The 19,347-nt window shown below is 36.6% G+C and overlaps 1 protein-coding gene and 1 pseudogene across 8 annotated transcripts in view; one reads left to right on the top strand and one right to left on the bottom strand.

Moving 5' to 3' along the window:
* Nucleotides 1-14: 14 nt before the first annotated feature.
* The window catches only part of Impg2 (interphotoreceptor matrix proteoglycan 2), a 240,980-nt gene continuing 221,647 nt past the window's right edge, over nt 15-19,347 (top strand). For all 8 annotated transcript variants that reach the window (XR_015452507.1, XR_015452506.1, XM_087214545.1 and 5 more), the window contains exons 1-2: nt 15-6,512; nt 7,476-7,724. Coding sequence is in view for 6 of the 8 variants with exons in the window: in XM_087214545.1 (XP_087070671.1) it covers nt 6,452-6,512; nt 7,476-7,724 (310 nt within the window). In the remaining 2 variants the exon portion in view is untranslated. The remainder of the gene's footprint in view (nt 6,513-7,475; nt 7,725-19,347) is intronic.
* Nucleotides 16,054-18,103, bottom strand: LOC147830427 (uncharacterized; annotated as a pseudogene).

Genomic DNA, 19,347 nt, shown 5'->3' with positions numbered 1-19,347 from the left:
ATTAATTTTTCTTCCTTCTTTAATGAGTATATAATTAACTTGGACATCATTTTGGGTCAGGGAAATTTCCCAATCAGATAAGAAAATAGCTTCAAAAATACAAAATGCTCCAAAATCTGAAACTTTTTGAGAAGCAAAATGATACCACAAGTGGAAAAATTCCACATCTAATCTCATGTGATGGGGCACAGTCAAAACATATAGGATATGTGTGTAAGGTATACTTAAAACATAAGTGAATTTTTTATGTTTAGACTTGGGACCCATCCCCAAGATATCATTACATATTTGCAAATATTCTAACATTCAGAATTTGAAACACTTCTGGTCTCAAGAATTTCAGATAAGGTATACTTAACTGCATTTATTGCTAGCCAGCATTTTGTTAGACACAACAACTGAACTTTCTTTTCTTTTTTTTTTTTTTTACTGGGGATTGAACTCAAGACCTTGTGCTTGCGAGGCAAGCGGCAGAACCACTGAGCTAAATGCCTGGCCCTGAACTTTCTTTTCTGCAAAGAATAGGCTCTTACATCTTTTGTGGGCATATAAACAATTTTAATATTCTCTGGTAAGAATAGAGTTTCTTTGGGGACATGGGGGAACTCAGGAGAAGGATGGAGAAGGAAAGGGGAGAAGGGAGAGGGAGAATGTTTTAGTGAAAGAAAGTAGAAAGTGTTGATAGTGGCCAGAAAAGTATTTATACAGAAGATAATGTTTTTTGCATTTCAATAATTTTATTAAAAGGTATGTCTCTTAGTACCAAACATAATAGTAGTTGGTTACATTACCTCTGCCAACTCAAAATTAATACTGTTTTCAAAATATTGAACTATATCAGTCTTTTGGTAAAATTGAAGTTATCCACAAAACATGATTTACAAAAAGTTAAAGGTGTAATGTATTGTGGTTCTTTTTTTTTGGAACCGGGGATTGAACTCGGGTCATTGAGGTTGCGCAGCAGACAGCCACTGAGCTAAATCCCCGGCCCTTTTTTTTTTTTTTTTTTTTTGGAGATAGGGTCTCACTATGTAGTTCAGGCTGGCCTTGAATTCACTAGCCCAGGCAGGCCTTGAACTTGTGGCGATCCTCCTGCCTCAGCCTCCCAAGTGTTGGGGTTTAGTGCTTATTTGTAACATGATGTCAAAATTGGTTATATCCATTCTGGATAGACTCAGGCTTCAGGCTGCACTGAGTAACTGTTTACAACACTGACAATATATGTTCATATCCTTACATTCATTGGCTCACATGGAGAATTCCAAACACTACATCAACAATCTCATAATTATGAAGATGTCTACTTTTCTTAAAACACAATATGGAAATTTGTAAAAGTATATTCTATTCCTTTAAGAAAACCAACTAGAAGTGATGGCAGTTTTATAGAAACAGGCCATAGTCAAACCTGGAATGCTTCATCTAGCCAGAACCTAGGGTGAAGCAATTTTTCAGAGAGATAATTGATTTTGAGTTACTATGTAATATAATAGAACATTTTTTTAAATGAAGCTAGACTGAGGAAGTAGATTCTGTATAAAAATTTTTATTGATACAAACATCACCTGTTTTTTAGAAGAAATATCAACCATAGCTCAATGAATATGCCAAACTTACTAGATTCTGTATTTTGGCTCAGTATAAAATGTCTTTAAAATTAAATGTAATTCCCATATAGCAATAACATTATGATCTCTGAATTATCTATTACTTGCATTATGGGTGCCAAGAAACCATTGTAATGGTGTAAAAGTGTTGGTTTTGATGTAAACCTTACCTCACAATTTAAAATTTAAATTAAGCAGGTTAGCTTTTCAATATCACTTAAATATATGTTTATCCAATATAGAAAGTTAGATTAATGTTGGAAATGAAGATTCATAGATTATGTTTTCAGGCTTGTATTAAGTGTTTCACATTTATGCCTTTAGCTTTACAGATGAATTCAAATCTCAACAGTCCTACTACAGCACTTTATTTATTAGGCAGTCTTCCCAAGTTGGAGAATATCATACTAATCTAGTTGTAATGTTTTTGAGGCTTCATAACTTAAATCCATTATAACATTATGGAATCCATAGTTCAGGATTGTGGAGAAAAGCTTCAAAGAATTTTTTTTTTGTTGCTGCAATAATACTATTTAGGTAAAGAACAAAGAGCCCCAACTACCAAAAGTTTGTCTAAATATTACTAGCTGTTAAAAGTAAATTTTTCATAGCTAACTTTCATAATCATATGTAGATATTAAATGTTAACATTTAGTTTTGAGTAGGAAAAGAAATAATTTAGATGGCAAGAACATATAGAATATATGCAGTGACTGAATTTACATTTTTTATGAATATAATTTATACTATTCCAGTTGCTATAGCAGTATGTTGAGACATACTGGCAATTTTCAGAAACCCAACAGAGATCATCTGCTCTGTATTACTTCTTCTTTAGGTGTAATATTCAAGTTCATAATGATTCTGCTTATAAGCTAACAGTCTCCAATTAGTTCATACATAGATCAAACTTTTGGTCCTGTTATAACTTTAAATGAGCTAGAACTTGGGGCTACATATAACAAAATGAGCAATTAAAAAACCACTACTTCAGGGCTACTTTAAAAATTTAGGTTATTGAAGAGGATTTTTTTTTCTAAGCTGCTAATTCAATGAAATAGTTAACATATATATCAAAGATTGGGTAACTCTTTTCCTTAGGGTATTGTGCCTGATATACAGTAAATGCCTTTAAATGTTAGCTGGCTAGATTGGTGATGTCATTTTCCCCCTTTTGCTATTCCAAGTCCAGTTGGTTTATTTTGAAGATAATATTTGAATACTTCAATTGTAGAAGAAAATTATATAATTTTCTGTATCCAGAGAATAACAACCAAATTTACCAATTAAGGAACCATTTCAGGAATTGTTGGGAGGTGAGTTCTCTAGTAATTATGCTTCAGTTGCTGGGCAGTACATCCAGAAACAATCCACTTCAACTTTGGAACATTTGGTTTGGAACACTTGTTTGATGAGTATTCAGTTAAACACTTGGATACAAGCTCTTGCCAGGAGGTCAGATCTCTGCCATTTATCTTGCAATGTTTCTGAAGACATTCTACTCCTTCTGTTAACTCACACATTTCCATGCTTGGATCTCCAATGCAATGATAGATAAGGCCGACACAAAGGGTTTTCCTTTAGAAAATATGATCCTGCAGTGACATGCCTTAAGCTAAGCTAGTCTCTCAAAATTTAAGCTATTTTTCCTTTCAAGTTCTCTTGAATAATAGAGTTGTAGAAATTGAAAGGCAGTGGTAACTTTAACTTTCCAACACATCTTCTCCAATACAATTTTTTCCATTCTTATCAAGTCTGAAACCGTGAACCTATACTGATTTATTCAGATCAAGACAGTTGCATGGGATATTTCTTTCCTCTTCTACTGATTTTACAGCCAAGTAAAGCAGCTCAGTCCAACACACCCAAGGTGCTTGGGCTATACCTTCATTTTAGACAGTAATCTGTCCAGTAAATTCACAGCAAGAGCAAATGTCTCCATATCAAAGCCAAAGAACTGAGACTAAAAAGATCTTTTACTTCAAAGTCTCTTAGTCTTTCAGTCATTCTGAGGCCATTATCACGTGCAGATTCAATTAGTCTCAAGCAGCAGACCTTTGACTGACAAGTAGCCTCCTGTTTCAACAGGGTATTCAGCTGGTGTAGCAGTTCTGGGAGTCAATACTTCTATCATCTTGATAGAGACTGCGGCTCCTTGGCATGACCACCCTCGCGGGGCCTGCTCTCACCTCACCCCATGATATTGGATTCAGGAGGCCTAGAAGGCCAGGACATTGGGCAGGATACAGGAGGCCAGGACACAGGACCCTGGCCAGGAGGGGAGAGGCCTGGGGACGGGGAACTGTCCTAGGTGGAGGTCTTTGCAACACCCCTGAGGGTGCTTAGTCTAACTGAGTTCTTTGGCTTCTATACCACCCTTGGAGGTCTTCTACACCACCCTCCTCCCAGTTGGACCTAAGCAAAGAGGTGGCCGATAATACTATTTTTAACTTACAATTCTTAGGGTAAAAATAGAAAGTTTTTTTGTTATAGTCATTTGAGAATGTCTTTGAAGAAGTTTAATATTTCTTAAAATCAGATACTTTTTTCTTTTTATGCCAGGAGAAAAAAGAGGTCTGGATTTGTCATACAGAACCCATCCTGGTTTTTTTATTCCAGGCTCTATTCTATCTTCATTTTTCCATTGACCTCTACTTTTTAGTTATATGGAATTTTTATTCATGCTTTAAGTACTTCTCTCTGTAGTCTTGTAACCGAGCTTCGTCTTGTGGGAATTTGAACTTTATGCTCATTGCCTATTAAAAGACATAATTTTGTTTATGAGGCCTCCTTCTGCTGCTTTGGCCTGCACTATTCTGTTAAAAGAGTGCATACCCTTTGGGGACTGGAGAAATCAGTCAGTATTCCTATGAAAGCTCCAGATGAAGATGTGCTTTATTTGAAATTATCATGATTACAACAGTATGGTGTCTTCTACAAAGTAAACAGCAGCCAGCTTATAAACTGTTGTCTCATAAGTGTGAATGTTACATTGTAAACCCTAAACCATAGATAGTTGTGTGAAGTTGGTATTGTGACATATATGTATCTTCACACGTGCAGGCCTTTGCTCATGCTATTCTGTTTTCCCACCTCACCCACTCACTGCTTGTGAACTTTTTTTCAAATGCAGACTCTTAAATTTTATCATCCCACACCTGTTCAAACAGAATAATTCATTCTCTAATCACTTTTATTACATTATTTGTATACACATTTCCCTCTGTATATGACTTATGGGACAAGCTCCTCAAAGATGGAATATATTACATTTCCTGTTCTTAGTACAAGGAATGTTAGTAGCATCTAGTAAGCATTCAATAAATGATCTCAATTGATTTGGAGTTGGGTATGGATGAAACAATCTGGTATTTGTTTTCTTCAAAGAACAGAATTTTATGTTTAGTTTCTCATATGCTTATGATGTGGGGACATCTCTTGACAGATAACAAGGTTCAAGACCATGATGTGACATTTTGAAATATCTTTTATAAAGAATACCCTTAAATGAAAACTAACAATATTTTTCTAAGTAATTAAGTATGACAGAGATAATCTTTTTCATCTATAGGTAAAAATCCAAAAATGTTGGTAAGATTTTCAAGGTATTCCATAATCTATAACAGTTAACTTTTTGAGCTTTCATTTTCAATTTATTTACCATATGCTTCTGTTCTGCTCAAGCAAATATCTTAAACTTTTTGGCATAAACAGTATACTTTTACACCTTATTGATCATGATCAGGAATTTTTCTTTCCCTCCCACCCTCCCTTTTCTCACTCTCTCTCTCTCTCTCTCTCTCTGCCTTTCTCTCTCTGTCTCTGTCTCTCTCTCTTTCTGTGCTAGTGGTTAAAGTTAGGTCCTTCACACAGCTACATCCTCAGCCCTTGTTTTTTATTTCGAGACAGGGTCTTGCTAAGTGGCTAAATTGCTCAGGTTTGAGCTTTAACTTTGAATCTTTTTGCCTCAGCCTCCCAGAGTGTGGAATTACAAGTGTGTGCCATAACCCAGGGTTCTTTAGGAAAAAATTTTAAACTTTCCTATTCACCACCAGCACCACCACCACCTCTACCCACTGAAATGCCAACTATGCCATTTATGTTGGAGTTATCTTAAATGTTATCTTTTCTAATCTATACTTTTTCAGTTGGAGTTAATCTTGCTTTTGGGTTACGGGACAAATTTATGGCTTTATGCTTTATATCATAATAAGTCTAACAGTGTTGCAGTTAAATTTATAATTACATCAATTGTCAAGTTAAATTTATAAAATGATGAACCTATTTAGAAGCAAATGAACCCAGCTGAATTTTTCATGGTTTTGGTTTTTTAATGGTATAAGTTTCTGAAATTTTATGAACTATTTTGTAGGACCAGTAAATGATTTTGAAGATATTAAGTAAATTCTCTACATGGAATATAAGTTAGGGACATTTTTTTCTGTTCTAGATCTTGAATAAAAGATAATTTCAAAGCTTGCAATCCCTGTATACTTCATGAACATTTGTAGTTCAACTAGAACGTAATGTATTAGTTCCCAGATAATTTTTATATTTCTTAATTCTTAAAACCCTTATTATAGGCAGAGATTATCATAATTTTTTTGAATGAGTAAAACAGCTCACCGAATTTTGATGATTTACCAAAACCAGGTATTAAGTGGTAGAGCCAGGATTAAAGCCCTGGTCTCCTCAATCTAAGTACAGAAATGTTTCCGTATTACTGCAATTCTCAGATTTTTTTTTTTTTTTTTTTTTTTTTTTAGTTTTTTGAACTAGGCCATCAAGAAGAATAATTGCCCACTACAGTGATTTTCAGATGTTCTACCAGGGAAATTTACAATATGATGGCTTTATTATGGAAACTAATTTTGTTTTGTATATGGCTCTGTATTATTGATATAGGTAGGTATAATCCATCTGGACATATTATGCATATATAGCTTAGGACCTAGGGGAGCCCAGAGAACATGTGAATCTATCAGATTTCACTAATAGATATAAAAAGTTAGAAAAATCAGAGAATTTGTGTGAAATATTATTGGTAAATGAACTTCTTGCTAAAGGCAAGGAGAGTGTTAATAAAGAGCTTAGCTGGCTAGATTAAAGAAATTGTCTCTTCCCATCTGTTCTAATTAGCTTATCTCTCCTGCTTTCATAGGATGCTGATTATGTCAGAAAGAATTGAGAGCCACTTTGAAGGGATGCCATTTTTATTTACATTAATATAGTTTTGCAGTGGTTATCCATTCTAAAACATAAACTTGTAAATGTTAAGGCCTTTTCTGTAATGATTTGTTATTAGAAACTTCAAGTTTTTGGATGTTCAATTAAGAATTTTGCCATCTCATTTACTTGTTTTGGGTCTAAAAGATTATGTTTCCTTTTTGGGGGAAGATTTCTCTGGGTATTTTGATATTTGTCTTGATAGAAGGAAACCTTCCATCATTAACAGGTAATTAAAATATATTTTTTTACCTTTCTATTCATCTCTAGTATAGTTCTTAAAACAGTATTATTTGTTGTGATTGTTGTAAGAAATTGAGTAAGTAGTATTCTTAGTCTTCGATATTTATTTACATTGTTTTAAACTATCTCTAGTAATTTGGGGTTTTCTTCTTCATTAGTAATTCTTGGTACAAATCTTTTCCCTTATTTCCTGTGTTGAAATTGGATGTATACTTGACTTTGATAAAAATCTTGAATTAATGGAGTGGGGAATTAAGTGGGAGAAAGATTGAATACTTCAGTCCCGGGATAGCCATTGACTTCAAAAATCCAAATCTGGTACAAATGTCTTTTTCTGTTACCTTTTGTATCTTACCTTCATTCCTCATCAGAAGGCTTGATTATGCTTTCACTCTCTAGTGCAAACCTACTTATCTTCAGGAGAGATCCAAGAACCAAAGCGGGCAGTTTCTTTTTTACTGCCCAAAGAACCTACAGACTTTTCTCTACCTGCTGAAAAGAAACAGCTTCTGGACCACAGAGAAGCTGAGAAACGGTGGTTACTTAGAAGAAGGCGAGCTCTATTGTTTCCTAATGGAGTAAAAATCTGCCCAAATGAAACTGTTACAGAGGCTGTGGCAAACCATGTGAAATATTTTAAACTTCGAGGTAAGCAAACCTTTGGGTTCCATCACATTTGTGCGTCATTATAAGTCAAAATTTGTAATAATTTAGACACAACTGAGTCAAGTATTATGTCCTAGGTATAGAGAAAGGACTTGCTAAGAATATAGTATTAACACAATTTTAGAGGAAAGTTTATATTACATATTAAGTTTACATATTATAAATATTAAATATTCCATATTTAGGAGAAGAAATGTTTTAAATCTTTTTAAGCACTTCAAAAATACCAACTGGAGGGCCTGGGGATTTAGCTCAGTGGTTTCACCGCCTGCTGCGCAAGAGCAAAGACCCAAGTTTGATCCCCAGTAACAAAAAAAAAAAAAAACCAAAGGGAGAAATTAAGTATAATTTTTCCTTCTTAACAGTAATTTGCTAAATATACCCACAAAATATATTTACAAAAGTATACTCACCTGCTTGCCTATTTAAGGTATTATATAAACATGAAAATATAATCAGTTGCTTTTGCTTTATTTTGTAGTTTAGATATTCCACAGATTGATGTGGGTTGCTTTCTAGTTAGGACACAAGAATTTTTATATTTAAAGTGATGTCACTTCTCACAGTACTCCCTGAAGCAACAGACTCTAATTTTAATTTAAACTTTTAATAATAGTACTGCAGATTGAACCGAGGGCCTTTGTACTGACCTATGTCCCCCACTTTTTTTTTTTAAATTTTGAGACAAGGACTCACTTAGTTGCCGAGGCTGGCCTCTAACTTGTAATCCTGCCTTAGCCTCATGAGCTGGTGAGGTCACAGGCATGTGCCATTGTGTCCATCTTTATTTTATTTTTAATTAAACAGTATGATCTTGAACTCATGTCTTTTTGTTACATAAATTCACTGTGTTTCTTACATTTATTAACATTTACTTAATTGACCATAGTATATTTGTTAGACATTTGGAGGATTTCCAAACTTTGATTCTTGCTGCTCAATAGCCAGTCAGAAGCCATATGATGTTAAAGAGGAGACATATGAAATGATTGTGAAATGAGGCTTGTTTATTCATTCATTAATTCATCAAATAATTATTGAGTACTTACTTTGTCCAGGCCCTAGGTTATATGAACTTCCTTCTGAGTTGCTACATTAATCTTCTTTATTTTATTTTTTAAAATTAATTTTATTGGTACATTTAAGGTATATGATATAATGACATTCATCATTGGAAACTTGCACCTTTACGTAATCCATCTTGGTTCTTATTTTTTCCCCATTCCCCTGCCCTCAATTCAACCCCTCCATACCTCCGTATTTACAAAGACTTTGTTTCCATTTTTTCTTTTTCTCATATAAATTCCATTCCCCTCTTTCTTTTCCCCTACCCATCTCACTTCCCCTTTCCCTTCTCCTTTGCTCCTTTTCTTCCTATTTCACATTATCTATTATACCTTTTAGTCCTTATTTACACTTTCAGTTTCTCACACTAGAGAAACTATTTGGTATTTACATGTGTGTCCTATTTATTTCACTTAATTGTATCGCCTCAATGTGCACCCATTTAGCAATAAATGTCTATAGTTTCTCATTTTTTATGGTTGAGTAATACCCCATTTAATAAAAAAAAAAAATTTTCTTTATCCAGTCTTCAGTTGATGGGCAATTGGGTTGCTTCCAAGTTTTAGCTAGCATGAATAGTGCCAGTATGAACATGAGTGCACATATATCACTGTGGCATGATACTTTTAATTCTTTGAGGAAAATACCCAGCAGGGGAATAGCTGGGTCAAATGGAACTTCCAATCCTAGTTTTTTGAGGTATCTCCATACTGATTTCCACAGTGGTTGCACCAGTGTACACTCCTACCAGCAGTGGAGCAGTGTTCCTCTTTCCCCACAGCCCTGCCAGCATTTGTTATTGGTTGATTTCTTGATAGGAGCCAATCTTTCTGGGATGAGGTGGAATCTCAGCATTGTTTTCATTTGCATCTCTCGAATGACCAGTGATGTTGAACATTTTTTCATATGTTTATTTGCTATTTCTACCTCTTTGTCTGAGAAATGTCTGTTCCTTTCAGATCGTGATTTTTGGATTGGGTCTTTAAATTTGGGAGATCTGTTTTTTAAAAAGTTCTTTATATATTCCAGGTAATAGACCTTTGTATGAGGGACAGATGGTGAAAATTTTTTCCCAAATCGTGGGTTGTCTCTTCACAATGTTGGTCGTTTCTCTTGCTATGCTGAAGCTTTTTAATAAGAAGATCCCACTTGTTGATTGTTTGTGCTAATTCATGGGCAGCTGAAGTTTTGTTCATAAAAACTTTTCCTACACCAATGTCTTCAATAGTTCTTCCTGACCCTTCCAGCTGATTTAGTGTTTCTGTTTTAGTATTAAATTTTTAATCCATTTCAATTTTAGTTTAGTGCATGGTGAGAGAGAGAGCGGTCTAGCTTTAATCTTTGGCAAGATGAAACCCAATTTTTCCAACAGCATTTATTAAAGAAGCTATCTTTCCTCCAGTGAGGGTGTTTGGCTCCTTTGTCAAAGATGAGGTGGCTGAGTATGTCTGGAGTTGTTTCTGCATCTTCTAATCTGTGTTCCACTGGTCCTCAGGTCTGTTTCTTTGCCAGTACCATGCTGTTTTTATCACAGTAGCTTTGTAGTAGAGTTGCAGGTTGTGGATTGTGATACCCCCTGCCATGTCTCTGTTACCTAGAATTGCTTTTGCTATTGTAGTTCTCTTCTTTTTTTTTTAAAATTCTTTTATTGGTACATTTGAGGTATACAATAAATTTACGTTTCTCATTGGAACTTGTACCTTTACATGATGCATCTTGGTTCTTATTTTCTCCCCATTCCCAACCCTCCCTTCACCCCCTCCACCCTTCCCTATTTACAAAGACTTTGTTTCCATTTTTTCCATTTCTCATAATTTTTCCTTTCCCTTCTTTCCTTTCCTCTGCCCCTCCCACTTCCCCTACCCCTTTGAACCTTTTCTTCCTATTTCACATTCTCAATTATTCATTCTAATCATTGGTACATTTTAGGTATACAATATAATGACATTCATCATTGGAAATTTGCACCCTTACATAATCTCTCTTGGTTCTTATTTTTCACCCTTCCCCTGCCCTTCCTTCAACCCCTTCATCCCTCCCTATTTACAAACACTTTGTTTCCATTTTTCCATTTTGTCATATTAATTCCATTTCCTTCTTTCCTTTCCCCTACCCCTCCCACTTGCCCTTCAATTTTGCCCCTTTTCTTTCTATTTCACATATCTATTATACCTTTTAGTCCTTATTTACACTTTCAGTTTCTCACACTAGAGAAACTATTCAGTATTTATACATGTGTGTCCTATTTATTTCACTTGAGAGTATTGCCTCAATGTGTATTCATTTAACTATAAATGCCTCTAATTTCTCATTTTTTATGGCTGAGTAGTACTCCATTTTATTAAAAAACCACATTTTCTTTATCCAGTCTCCAGTTGATGGGCATTTGGGCTGTTTCACAGTTTTAACTATTACAAATTGTGCTGCTATGAACATAGGTGAACATATGTCACTGTGGTATGATTCTTTTAATTCTTTGGGGAAGATACCCAGCAGGGAAATAGTTGGGTCAAATGGGACTTCCAGTTCTAGTTTTTGAGGTATCTCTATAGTGATTTCCACAGTGGTTGCACCAGTCGACATTCCCACCAGCAGTGGAGCAGTATTCCTCTTTCCCCACAGCCCAGCCAGCATTTGTTATTGGTTGATTTCATGATAGCATCCATTCTTTCTGGAGTGAAGTGGAATCTCAGTGTTGTTTTCATTTGCATCTCTTGAATGACCAGTGATGTTGAACATTTTTTCATGTATTTCTTTGCTATTTCTACTTCTTTGTCTGGGAAATGTCTGTTCATTTCAGATGCCCATTTTTAGATTGGGTCTTTAAATTTGGGAGGTCTGATTTTTTAAAGTTCATTATAGATTCGAGATAGTAGACCGTTGTCTGAGGGACAGATGGTGAAAATTTTTTCCCACATTGTGGGTTGTCTCTTTACACTGCTGGTGGTTTCTGTTGCTGTGCAGAAGCTTTTTAATAAGAAGAGATCCCACTTGTTGATTGTGCTAGTTCACAGGCAACTGAAGTTTTGTTCATAAAATCTTTTTCTACCCCAATGTCTTCAGGAGTTCTACCTAACCTCTGTTCCAGCCAGTTCAGCATTTCTGTTTTTATATTTAGATCTTTAATCAATTTTGATTTTAGTTTAGTGCATGGTGAGAGATATAGGTCTAGTTTTAGTCTTTGGCAAGTTGATACCCAGTTTCTCCAGCACCATTCATTAAAGATGCTATCTTTCCTCCATTGAGGGTGTTTGGCTCCTTTGTCAAAGATGAGGTGGCTGAGTGTGTCTGGCTTTGTTTCTGCATCTTCTAATCTGTTCCACTGGTCTTCAAGTCTGTTTCTTTGCCAGTACCATGCTGTTTTTATCACAGTAGCTTGGTAGTATAGTTTCAAGTTGTGGATTGTGATACCCCCTGCCATGTCTCTGTTGCCTAGAATTGCTTTTGCTATTCTGGGTCTCTTCTTGTTCCAAATGAATTTTTGGATTGTTTTCTCAAGGTCCATGAAGTATGCTGCTGGGATCTCAATTGGAATTGCATTGAATCTATATAGCAGTTTTGGAAGTATGGCCCTTTTCACTATGTTGATCCTTCCTACCCAGGAGTAAGGGATGTCTTTCCATTTTCTGATATCCTCTTCAATCTTTTTTTTCAAAGTGCTATAGTTTTCAGGGAAGAGGTCTTTGATTTCTTTTGTTAGGTTGATTTCTAGGTATTTCAGTGTTTTGGATGCTATTGTGAAAGGAATTGTTTGCCCTATTTCTCTCTCAGTGAGTCTGTTGTTCGCGTAGAGGAAAGCTATTGATATTTGTGTGTTGACCTTGTATACGGCTACTTGACTGAATTTGGTTATTAAGTCTAGAAGACTTTTGGTGGAGTTCTTGGGGTCTTCTATATAGAGTATCATGTCATCTGCAAATAATAACAATTTGATTTCTTCATTTCCTATCTTTATTCCTTTTATTTCTTTCTCTTGTCTAATTGCTGTGGCTAATGTTTCCAAAAGTATATTGAACAGGAGTGGTGATAGTGGACATCCTTGTTTTTTCCTAATTTTTAAGTGTGAAGGATTTCAGTTTTTGACCATTTAGTATGATATTGGCTGTTGGTTTTTCATAGATGGCTTTATTCAGATTGAGGTATTGACCGTCTATTCTGATTTTTTGTAGAGTTTTTATCATTAATGCGTATAGTATTTTGTCAAATGCTTTTTCTGCATCTATTGAGATGATCATATGGATTTGGTCCCTGGCTCTATTGATATAGTGTATTACATTGATTGATTTGCATGTGTTGCAATCCCTGCATCCCTGGGATTAATCCCACTTGATCAGGGTGTAGAATCTTCTTGATGATCTTCTCCATTCTATTTGCCATTATCTTAGTAAGGATTTTTGAATCTCTGTTCATTAGTGGGATTGGTCTATAGATCTCTTTTTTGGTTGGGTCTTTCTCTCCTTTGGGGATCAAGATGATGCTTGCTTCCAGGAATGAATTCACGAGTATTGCTTCCCTTTCAATTTTGTTGAAGAGTTTAAGTAGTAGTGGCAGTAGTTATTCTCTTAATGTCTTGTAGAATTCAGCAGTGATGCCTTCAGGACCTGGGATTTTCTTGATTGGTATGTTTTTAATTATGTTTTCATTTTCATTGATTGATATTGTGTTGTTTAGAATTTTTAGGTCTTCTTCATTCAACTTTGGTCATTCTTAGATGTCTAGGAATCTGTCCGTTTCTTCTGTGTTTTCCATCTTATTGGTGTGTAGGTTCTAGAAGTAGGTATTGATGATCCTCTGGATTTCTGCTGGGTCTGTTGTAATTTCACCCTTTTCATTCCTAATTGCATGGATTTGGGCCTTTTCTTTCCTTTTTCTGATAAGGTTGGCTAAGGGTTTGTCAATTTTGTTGATTCTTTCAAAGAACCAACTCTTGGCTTCATTGATTTTTATTTATGTTGTTTTCTTAGTCTCCATTGCATTGATTTCTCCTTTGATCTTTATAATTTCCTCCCTTGCATGAGCTTTGAGTTTGTCCTGCTCTTCTTTTTCTAGAAGCTTGAGGTTCAGCATCACGTTGTTAAATTGGGCTCGCTCTGTTTTCCTAATATGAGTATTCACTGTCATGAATTTCCCTCATAAGACCGCTTTCATTGTGTCCAATAGATTCTGACATGTTGCGTTGTCATTGTCATTTATTTGAAGGGACTGTCTGATTTCTTCTTTAATTTCCACTGTGACCCAGTTGTTATTCAGAAGTGTGCTGTTCAATTTCCATGTCTTTATGAAGTTTTTGCAGTTTCTTTTGCTATTGATCTCCGGTTTTATCACACTATGCTCTGCTAATATACAGGGGATAACTTCAATTCCTTTGCACTTACCTAAATATGTTGTGTGAGCAAGTATGTTGTCTGTTTTGGAGAACAACTCCTATGTAGCTGAAAAGAATGTGTATTCTGATTTTGTGGGGTGGAAGACTTTGTAAACATTTATTAAGTTCATATGTTCAAGAATTTGATTGAGTTCTAGTATTTCATTGTTTGTTTTTTGTCTAGTTGATCTATGTATTTGTGACAATGGTGTATTGAGGTCTCCCACTACTATTGTATTAGTGCTTATATGATTTTTCATGTCCATTAGTATTTGTTTTATATAGTTGGCTACACTAGTGTTTGGTGCATATATATTTATGATTGTCATCTCTTCCTCTTAGATTGTTCCCTTTACAAGGATAGAGCATCCTTCTTTGTCTCTTTTAATCAGTGTGTGTTTGAAATCCACTTGTTCTGCAAAGAGAATAGCTACTCCTGCTTTTTTCGGGTTCCCATCACATGGAGTATTGTTTTCCACCCTTTAACTTTCAGTCTATGAGCTTCTTTTTGAATTAAGTGTGTTTCTTATAAGCAGCATATTGTTGGATCTTGTTCCATGACCCATTCTGCCAGCCTATTTCTTTTGATCGGTGAGTTGAAACCATTAACATTGATGGTTGTAAATGATACTTGTTGAGTTATCATTTTCGAGACTTTCTTTTTGTTTGATCCTTCTCCTTTGCTTTTAATTTCTTGTCATGCCCAGTGAATTCATTCTGCTATGCTTCCTGGGGTTGTGATCCTCATTGTCTTTTCCTAGGCTTTTGTCAAAAATTTTTTGGAGTGCTGGTTTGGTATACATGAAGTTCCTAAGTTGCTCTTTGTCATGAAAGTATCTTATTTCACCATCAATTTTGAAAGATAGTTTTGCAGGGTGCATCAGTCTGGGTTGGAGGCTGTTTTTCTTTAGAGCTTGAAACACATCACTCCAAGCTCTTCTTGCCTTGAGGGTTTGCATTGAGAAGTCTGCTGTGATTCTGATGGGCTTTCCTTTGTATGTGATTTGTTTCTTTTCTCTAACTGCTTTTAGAATTTCTTTCTTCTGTTTGGTTTCTGGAATCTTAAAAATTATATGCCTATGTGTAGATTTTTTTTTGATCAAGGCTAGTTGGAGTCCTATATCCCTCACTTATCTATATGTCATATTCTTTTCCCCTCCTTGGGAGATTTTCTGCCATCACTTCTGTGAACAGTTTTTTTTTTTTTATGGCATCTGTACTCTCTCCTGTTTCTTCATTGACTCCAATCAGTTTCATGTTATTTTTCTTTGCATCACCTAGCAGCTGCTGGATTGATTTCTCATGGTCCCTTACAATTTTAAAGAATTTTCTTTTTTCCTGCTCACTAATTGCAGTGTTATCTTCTATATCTGAAATTCTGTGTTCACATTGGCTCATTCTCCTGCATAGACTTTCGATGGCTTTTTTAATCTCCTGGAAATCTGTGTGCATCTGTTTTAGGGACTGAATTTGTTTCCTATGTTGGCATTCCATCATGTTCCTCAGCTCCTCTATTTTTTATCTGTGTCTTCTCTAGATTTATTAATCATGTCTAGCACTATGGGCACAATCTTTGCTGTTATGTGAGAAATTATTTCTGATTTCATTTTTTCCAGATCCTCTTTTGTTGCCAGTTCAGGGAGTCCAGGTGGTTGAGTTTCAGAGTGTTCCATCTCATTTCCCTTTGGGGTTGCTGTAGGTGATCTGGAAATCTGGTTCTGAGGCTTGCTTTGCTGTCTTCTCATTTCGATGGGGGTTGGGGGGAGGAGGTTTTTCCTGGCGCCCACGCGGCTCACCTCCTCTGTGCTGGGAGCTGTGGTAGGACTATCTGGGAACCTCCTCCAGGCTGGAGCCTCAGAATGCCTACCCAGAAGCCTCCTGCTGGCTGGGAGCTTTGGCATGCCGACTCGGAGGTCTCCTCTGTGCTGGGTGCCTTGGCATGCCTCCCTAGTGTGAATTTCTTCATGTGTTTGATCAGTTCTCCATTGGCTGGAGATTTCCCACATTACTGATATACATAGTTTCTCTTCACTATGAATTATTTCATGTATTAGAAAATATTTTTGTGTAGGCTAAGTTTTCCTATATCATTTGCATACATATGGTCTCCATCCTGTGAATGCTTTCATGTCTTTGACAATGACTGAATGTGCTGAATGCTTTCCCACAATGCTTACATACATAGGGTTTCTCCCCAGTGTGAATTCTTTCATGTATTTGACAATTTCTCTTTTGGTTAAAAGATTTCCCACAATGCTTACATACATGGGGTCTTCCCCAGTGTGAATTCTTTCATGTATTTGACAATCACTCTTGTGGTTGAAAGATTTCCCACAATGCTTACATACATAGGGTTTCTTCCCAGTGTGAGTTCTTTCATGACTTTGACAGTGATTGTGTGTGCTGAATGATTTCCCGCATTGTTTACATATATAGGGTTTCTCCCCAGTGTGAATTCTTTCATATATTTGACAATTTCTCTTTTGGGTGAATGATTTTCCACAATGCTTACATACAAAGGTTTCCCCTGTGTGAATTCTTTCATGTATTTGACAATCACGCTTTCAGTTGAAAGATTTCCCATAATGCTTACATACATAGGGTTTCTCCCCAGTGTGAGATCTTCTATGTCTTTCAGATGAGGACTTATCAGGAAATCCTTTTCCACATTGCTTACATACATAGGGTAGGGTTTCTTCCTGGTGTGAGTTCTTTCATGATTATGACACTGACTGTGTGCCAAATGCTTTCCCACATTGTTTACATACATAAGGTTTATTTCTAGTATGATTTTCTTCATGTATTTCATAACTCTGTGTAGTGAATGCTTTTCCACATTGCTTCCATACATAAGGTTTCTGCCCAGTGTAAATTATTTTATGTTTGTGAAAGGAATGACTAAGAGATAATGGTTTCACATAGTCCTTAGTTACACAGGTCTTCTCTCCAGCATGTATTCTTTCATTTGCTTGACTACAGTATTGTAAGACCGTGGGCCTCACCAAACGCTCCGAGGAACTGACTACAGTGAAGATCACCCGGGAGGGAACACACCGGACAAGCTGTGAAAGTAAAACAGACCTTTATTAGTCTGGCCAGACGGCGCCCTCCAAGCACCAAGCTTAGAGAGGCGGCCGGCTCAGAGTCTGAGGTCCTTTTATAGGGGTCGCAAGAGGGAACTTGGCAAGCAGCTGTACAGAAGCGAGATGTTGGTGGTTAGGGGAGTGTAGCAACCGGTACAGAAGTGAGATGTTCTGCTGTTAGAACATTTTAAAAACAATAGTTGATTAATTGTTGTTTCTAAGAGACTCTCTAAGGGGAGGAGGTTTCTAAGCTTCTTCCTTCTGAGTTCATCTAAAGGGCAGGCAGGTGGGTCAGGCAGCAATATGGAGTCTGTCTTGTTAACAAGGGTCCTTCATTATGAATACATAAAAGTTTTCTCACATTGTTTGTATCCATATGGACTCCCCACACCCGATTTCTTTCCTGGGTTTGAACAACACTGGGTGTGCTGGAGGCTTTCACATTTTTCTTACCTAGAAATGTTTTCTCCCCAGGGTGAGTTTGCTCACTAAGATCAGAGTAGGCTTTCCCATGTTGCTCATATTGACACTGTTTCTCTCTAGTTGTTCTCATTTCATGTTTTTGAAAGGGCTGGAAATCACTGCAGAGTTTTTCCATGTTCACTACATTTATACAGAATCTCTTCAAATTTCAAATACTTGTCTGCATCATTTCTTAGATTTCTTGAACAATTTTTGTATTGTTCTTCCATTTGCTGGTTACCACAGGTTCTTCCCATAGCAGTCATATGCATACATGTTTCCCACGTCACATCTCTGTAGAGCTTCTTTTGGGGTGGATTCAGCAAAGCCCATTCTTCCTTGGTAAAGTTCACAGCTACATCCTCAAAGGTCATAGTCTCCATTGCTTGGCTCCTGGGTTGCCCAGGATCCTTCGAATGCAGCTTGCAGCCAGCAGAAATTACAGAAAAAGGTTGTTTAGTTAGCTGGGGACTCTTAGCAACCCACTCTTGGTATATACTTTGGTGCCATGATACAGGAAGATGGAAGTCTGGTTTTGAGACTTGTTTATGTGTCTTCTCATTTCAACGGGTGGGGGGAGTGCTGCCCAGAAGGCTCCTCCTCGGCACTGGGAGCCACTATTTACTTAACTTTGTGTGGAAGTTTTAAAAAGAAAGGAAGAACTCTGATCTGTAAGTGGGTTAGCTCTGCCTCAGTGCCTTCTGAGTCTTCTGTATGCTGGATTAGTCCAACTTTCTAAACAGCAGTAATAAGTATAGCAAAATTATGCAGTTACTTTACTGAAAGGGAAATTACATTTGTACCAAAGAAAAGAAAAATGTGAAAGCCTCCAGCACACCCAGTGTTTTTCAAACCCAGGAAAGAAATCACAGTGTGGGGAGTCCATATGGATACAAACAATGTGAGAAAACTTTTATGTATTCATAATGAAGGACTCTTGTTAACAAGACAGACTCCATATTGCTGCCTGACCCACCTGCCTGCCCTTTAGATGAACTCAGAAGGAAGAAGCTTAGAAACCTCCTCCCCTTAGAGAGTCTCTTAGAAACAACAATTAATCAACTATTGTTTTTAAAATGTTCTAACAGCAGAACATCTCACTTCTGTACCGGTTGCTACACTCCCCTAACCACCAACATCTCGCTTCTGTACAGCTGCTTGCCAAGTTCCCTCTTGCGACCCCTATAAAAGGACCTCAGACTCTGAGCCGGCCGCCTCTCTAAGCTTGGTGCTTGGAGGGCGCCGTCTGGCCAGACTAATAAAGGTCTGTTTTACTTTCACAGCTTGTCCGGTGTGTTCCCTCCCGGGTGATCTTCACTGTAGTCAGTTCCTCGGAGCGTTTGGTGAGGCCCACGGTCTTACAATACTGTAGTCAAGCAAATGAAAGAATACATGCTGGAGAGAAGACCTGTGTAACTAAGGACTATGTGAAACCATTATCTCTTAGTCATTCCTTTCACAAACATAAAATAATTTACACTGGGCAGAAACCTTATGTATGGAAGCAATGTGGAAAAGCATTCACTACACAGAGTTATGAAATACATGAAGAAAATCATACTAGAAATAAACCTTATGTATGTAAACAATGTGGGAAAGCATTTGGCACACAGTCAGTGTCATAATCATG

Source organism: Heterocephalus glaber, unplaced genomic scaffold (assembly GCF_053883595.1).
Source record: "Heterocephalus glaber isolate CG9 unplaced genomic scaffold, H.glaber_assembly_v1.0 deba00000122, whole genome shotgun sequence".
In the NCBI taxonomy this organism is placed as follows: Eukaryota; Metazoa; Chordata; class Mammalia; order Rodentia; family Bathyergidae; genus Heterocephalus; species Heterocephalus glaber.
The sequence above is the reverse complement of the archived record's forward strand: the minus strand, read 5'-3'. Positions and strand labels throughout refer to the sequence as shown.